General features: G+C 39.3%; 1 protein-coding gene across 1 annotated transcript; it reads right to left on the reverse strand.

The window, feature by feature from the left end:
• Positions 1–2,297: 2,297 nt before the first annotated feature.
• On the reverse strand, positions 2,298–4,930 carry hoxc13a (homeobox C13a). Its single transcript, XM_072448577.1, has 2 exons — positions 4,066–4,930; positions 2,298–2,554 (listed from the first exon to the last, which is right to left on the reverse strand). The coding sequence occupies exons 1-2, from the start codon at positions 4,712–4,714 to the stop codon at positions 2,298–2,300; spliced, it is 906 nt and encodes a 301-aa protein (XP_072304678.1). The 5' UTR covers positions 4,715–4,930.
• Positions 4,931–6,326: the final 1,396 nt, after the last annotated feature.

Here is a 6,326-nt window from a genome sequence, read left to right on the forward strand (position 1 = left end):
AAATACTTTTATTTTTACTCACCGCGTTAATTGCAATTCTGTTCACACACCCATAGAATTGAAGCGAAAAGGCCATATCTGTAGAGTACAGGCTGAAGTGGTGTTTCATTTCCTCTTCTATGTCCAGTGCGCCTGCTGAATGTCGACAGTGGTTTTGGTTTGAGACGTCAAAGTCCTACCTTTCCTCCGTGGTCAATAACACACTGCTCGTGATGGTCATTGGCGCTTCTAGGATTATGGGCCAAGGCAACTTTTACAGGACTTTCTGCAAAAGCAAAGAAGACTCAAAATGTTAATGTCCAGCGATAGGGATGTAAACAGAAATGCGGCTCAACTATCACTTCCCTTTCTTTATGCATTTATGACATGCCATTAGGCTGGCTGTCTAGACAGCCAAATAACACCTTGTTTGCCTACAAACAAACCGCCGGCATCGGTGTCCAACCCCCTTTTTATTATTCACAATCTGCTGATGTCAAGGTCAAAGTGACTGCATAGTCATGGTCAAGGGTAAGTCTCAGGGCCACGACTGCAAAAGCTACACCAGGCAGCCCAAAAGTTGAGATTGACAAACACAGGCAACAAGAGGGACAGGATAGAGACAAAATAATTTCCGGCACAGCCATCCGTTCAGTTTTCTGCACAGCTGCACAGTATGACTACAGTTATGGGCTGGAATATTTTTTTATAAAGGGGGGAAATATCCCAATTTACACTTAACCTTCTACTATTTAAACGGAGACGCGACGTTGTCCTGATCACAAGCTCACGTCTTTTACCTGAAAATAAAAAAGCAACAACTACATTTTCCCAGTTTCATTTAGGCTAAAATTTCCAAATCGTGTTGTATGTTTTTGCCTGCAAATTCATATAGGCCTTAATTTCTAAAGGTCTAAACCCCACGATAGGGCGCGTGACAATTAAAATGCTCAAACTGCGTTATGTGGATCTTTGCAGTGCAAACTGCGGCTCAAATGTGTTTATAAGACGACTTTTCTCGACACACAATATACTCTGCTTTAGTCCTGTTATGAAATTAATTTGAATTAATGTTTTTACTTTGTAGGTGATTGCACTTAATATTAAAATGTTCCGATGCCGTTTTCCATTTTCACCATTTTGAAATCAACACGTTTGCTCTTTTGGACGTGTGGTGGGTCAAGTATCAACAGCCAAATGTGGCCTATTAATTGAGACTAACCCTAACCCTACAAGAGTCTTTTTTGGGTGACCGTGTAAACGCCATGTGACTGTATAAAAACTAATGTTTCATTTGCCGCAATGAGTCGGTGCCAAGTCTCATCACGCATGCGACATAATCTCTTTGGCTTCAAGTTTTTACAATGGTTGTTCATTTAGCTAAATATTGACCAATTTACCAAATATATCTCTTCAAAAAGTCATCTTGGTGGTGCCAGGCAGAGGGTTATGGCTTTTACTTCCAAGAAATGTTGCATATACAAGTAATGACCAAAATATGTAAATTCAGCATCATCATTTATTTATGAAACAAGTAACCAGGACGTAGATTCAACACCACAATACAGTTCACATACTGCGACAAAGTAATTACAGGCTTCATACAAGGCACGGAAAAAAAACAAGAAAATAAAGAAACGAACAAAAGCTAGCTTGTGCACTGTATACATACTCACTGACTTAAATGGTTTACAATCATTGCAGATGGAGAAGAGACCTTCACTGACAAAGGAAAACATACAGATACATATTCCACTTTCAGATAATACAGGATGAATTAAATAAAGGCATTGCACTGTACAAACAATATAGCAGCCTTCGACTCCTCAGGCTTGTTCTCCACGACGGTGTTTCTGATTTGCCCATTTTGCTTGAAAACTGTGAGCGATCTTGAAACTACAGCAACAAGAACGTTTTTCTTTATAATATCATCATCATCCTTATGCCTAAAATGCAAGTCTTAAAAATGACTGTCTATTTGAGAGTTTGGCTTCAAAATACATGAAATCACGCAATGCTTGTTCTTGAAATACAGATATTGTTTTAAATATTATATATTTATATATGTACATTCATTAAAAAATGTGACGAGCTGTTTTGTGATTTTCACAGTTCTTCACAGCATCTCTTCACCGGAAACATTGGGCGGTGTCACGATCACACCTGTGTTCATGATTTTTGAGCGGCGATAGGACCAACGTTAAATTAGGACAAAGTGTGCTAAAAAGGATTTTTCAGCAACAATTTAATATACAAGAGGTAAATATATATATAAGAGATAATTTGGAGAGAAAAAACACCAGGACACCAGGAGGTGTTCAGGTCGAGTGCATGTGATTACTCTTGGATTTACTGACAAACTTCTTTTCCTTGACTCGTCGGTTCTGAAACCAAATGGTGACCTGCCGCTCTGAGAGGTTCGTGCCGGCCGAAATGCGCCTTCTTTTGTCTTTGGTTATGAATTTGCTCGCTGCATATTCTTTCTCCAGCTCCTTTAGCTGGAGCTTAGTGTAAGGGACACGCTTTTTACGTCCTCGGCGATAACTGCTGACCTCGGGCTGTAGCGGCACAACATCTGCAAAACAAGAAGAATAAGATATAGATTAAGAAAAAGTCACTTCTAAGTCACATTGATTCATTGAGATGAAAACGAGTTGTTGTTGCAATAATAACAACAGTAAACGCGACGGGGATTTGTGCGTGACAGGGATGTCAGGTGTTGTGCACCTGATTATGATCATCTTCTCTTCTAAAGGTGTCTCTCTTCTAAAGTATGAAGGAATACATTATTCATTTTGATGGGATGTATTGTTATTATAATTATTATCATTATCATCATTATTATCATTATAATCATTATTATCATTATTATTATTATTAATAAACACAGGCAAAGATGGCGGCCAATGCATGAGTCTATGCGCCTCCTAACTTAAAATAAGACTTCTTAGCCTACAAATCGACAATTTAGCCAAGTAAGTCCCTAATTTAAGTAAAATATGTGTAAATCTCATACAATGGAAACATCCGGGTTACTGTCAATAGGGACAGTCCAGAAATGTTGTTTGCAATAAACTACGTGATTTCCACACTACTGCTCCTTATGATTATTGTATGTCCTGTAATCATCTCCATACACAAAATGAATGACGTCAATATTTTCCATTGTATTAGTGCTATAGTGGAACGTATAGGGATAACTAGAATATAAGGAATATTAGGTCACATTGTGCAGGCTAATCTGGCCATCAGAGCGCGCTTCTGACATTTGTGCACGTGACTGCGCGTGCTAGTTTTTGTGCCCGTGCCTGCGTGTGTTTTCAGAAAAGAAGGCCATACCCTGAGTGTGAGGTTCAGTCAAGGTCTATGAGCTTCTTCATGTGAAATTAAAATAGCTAGAGATCCACACAGATAATAAAGTCGCGTGGTAAAAGAAGTAGTCCAATAAACACTTTGTAAACGGCATACTTGTAGTGGTAATTATTACTAGATATTTTGCACGTTCTGAGTCCAGAAAAAGAAAATTCTACACAGTTCTAATGAACAGTGGTTAAACTCAATTGTTTAATATGACGGAAAAACACTGAATCAATATGATGCGCGAGGCAAGCAACTATGTTGTTGAGTTAAATGTAGTTTGTGTTTGAACGTCACAGTTGTACTGAGACAGAACCAGTTCTAAGATATGGGATAAAAGTAAGTTTGAAAAAATCTACAATTATACTTTATAAAAGGAATCAACTGTTTTTCTCCCTCTCCCTCTCTCCCTCTCTCTCATGTGTGTGTGTGTGTGTGTGTGTGTGTGTGTTGTGTGTGTTGTGTGTATAAGCTCTCGTCAGGAATACCAAGACATGGTTTGATTGGCAACTCATTGTATATGTATTAGCATTTTCTATTTTGTTGGTAATGAAAAGAAAAATATACACATTAAAACATATTTACATTAGAAAAAGGCTGTAATGTTTTAAATAGCTTTCTCGTGTAATGACACAGGTAGCCTAAGCTACTTAAGCCCATGACTGAGACCGGGTGTGAGTTCACCAACTATTGAGTCACAATAGAAAAATAACAGTGCCATACTCGTACCTGGAAATGGAGATTTCCAAAGATGGGTTGACTGTGTTTGTTCTTTGGAGCAGTACACCTGCCCATCCCAACCATTGGAGAGAGCCCAATGCTGGTAGCCCTCCATGGGAATCAAGGTGTCGTGACGCGGCTCCGGGTGGGAGCCAATGCCGGGTACCACCGAGACATCCAGATATCCGGGGACAGCTTGGTAAGAGCTGGCAAAACTGGGATAAAATGCGAACTCCTTGGCTCTGGTAGACAGTTCTTCCGCGGGCAGAGACGTGCTGGGCTCCGCGTATTTCTCTGGGTGGTACGAGCAAGGCTTCTGCTGCAAGTTCACGTTGTGCGAATGAGACAACCTGCAGCCGTAATATGGGTTTCCAAAAGGATAACCGTAGCTCAAAGATGCATTTGATGTCTGTGGCGCTGGACACTGTCGCCCGGTGTCTGTAGAAGAAATATCCGAGTAGACGGAGCTCTGGTGGGTGCCAGAATGTCGCCCCAGAGCAGGGTGCGACATTAGATCCCTGCAGTGGGTCGCAGGGCAATTACTGCTCAGTCCCTCCATTGTTTGACTTTTATTCTGTCCGTTTTCATTCGGGCTTTTTTCATAAACGTACATCAATGTGTCCGCCCAGCGTGGATGCAGAACCAGCGAAGTCGTCATATCAGGGGCTGCTGATGCTTTTTAAAAGTCGACTACTCCAAGACGGACACCTCATTTCCAACTACATTTTACATCAAGCGCATGCGCACAAGAGGTTCTTGTGTGTCCACTTCATTAAGAATCTGGCACGTGATATGCTAACAAACTCTACAAGATTGGGCTTCTGAGACGGAGCTGAGCAGCCCTTTAAAGAACCAGTGGCTCTCATGTCACCGTTTTTCCCGCAGAACACCGAGTCACGCCATTGGCCCGAGCCGCACAGACCCACACCCTTAAAGGGGAGTTAGAGACTTCGCCATAGGAGAAACGAAAACGCCATTGATATTTGGCCGACAAAACCTTGATGGTTGACAGGCAAGAAAAGGCATTCATACAGGCCACATATTTAAAGAGAAAAACCGTAATATGAGGGATTAGCCTTTCCGTTTTAAATTATAGGTTATATTTTATTATAACTAAAATGTTTAAACGTTGTGTTATTTGGTTTTATGCATCGTCTTTCTTCGATAAAACATGATTATTTGATTGAACATTATTATTTTTTTTAATGCTATATATATTATTTGATATTTACTCGACTACACTCTTTATTCTATTGGGTTGTGCTTTCCTGTTGCATCCATTTCTCAATTTAAGACAAATACAGTTTTGTTTTGTTTTGAATCTGAACATGTAACAAAAAAAAATCCCAAGGTAATAATAAATTATGTTTTATGTATGTATGTATTAAATTATGTTAAAACGAAATTATATTGAAAATAATGCAGACAATTTTGTCTTACGCACAACCCCTCTGCAACATTTAACACGTATCCTGTTATTAAAACTAAAAGTCTAGACCTAATAGACATTAAGGTTAAATAGGATACGTCTATTGTAAAACATGGTCATACATCTGCCCAATGGAACAATTACACAATCTTAGTGTAAATGACTGGATTAACCGTAAAGTGAGCACATCATTTTGGTCTAAATAATTCCACTGTCGTCCATTTCCAAGAGCAAAGATGCAAACCAGTGCGTTCTTTCACGTTGCGCTTAAAATCTTATTTTTGATGCAAAGTGGCGGGAATACTTCCGCACTACGAGGGAGTCAGAAATAGCACCAATGAATACAGCCTATACTTATAATATCTCTTCGTAATTTGTATGCTTTAAAGCAGTTATTCCAAAACATGAAATACGGGATGAAGTTTGGCCCCAAAAGCTGTCTGATGACATACAAGTATTTACATAAATGTATAGCGCATTCAAAAGTGCCACGTGATAAGCGTCGAGCGAGTGTGCAACTCAAATATAAGAACAAGAGAGTGCTTTTAGCTGTTGTGATGAGGAGTACAGATAGATAGATAGATAGATAGATAGATAGAACAACAGTTTGTTACTTCAGATTTCTGCCACTCACGGGATTTCACAGAATCAACACGTTACAAATAAGCCGTTTAGTGTAGAACTGTTTAGTCATTTGAATTTCAACCAGGGCTGTCAAACCATTGACATAATTTATATTTAAGAATGCATGAAGGAGGCTCTGCGACATTTTCTAAATTAAATAATCATAAAGTAACTTTTTTTGCTCATAATGTCATTAAGAAGGATGACGGGACTGACC

The sequence above is a fragment of the Eucyclogobius newberryi genome, unplaced genomic scaffold (genome assembly GCF_026437365.1).
Source record: "Eucyclogobius newberryi isolate DKJ021-1_F unplaced genomic scaffold, fEucNew1.0.hap1 SCAF_17, whole genome shotgun sequence".
In the NCBI taxonomy this organism is placed as follows: domain Eukaryota; kingdom Metazoa; phylum Chordata; class Actinopteri; order Gobiiformes; family Gobiidae; genus Eucyclogobius; species Eucyclogobius newberryi.

What these genes read in the sequence shown, in the direction of transcription:
- hoxc13a (XM_072448577.1), bottom strand. Translation starts at nt 4,714, where the DNA reads ATGACGACTTCGCTGGTTCTGCATCCACGCTGGGCGGACACATTGATG. An exon ending in TTGGAAATCTCCATTTCCAG is followed by an intron (nt 2,555 to 4,065) that starts GTACGAGTATGG and finishes CTTGTTTTGCAG; the next exon opens with ATGTTGTGCCGCTACAGCCC.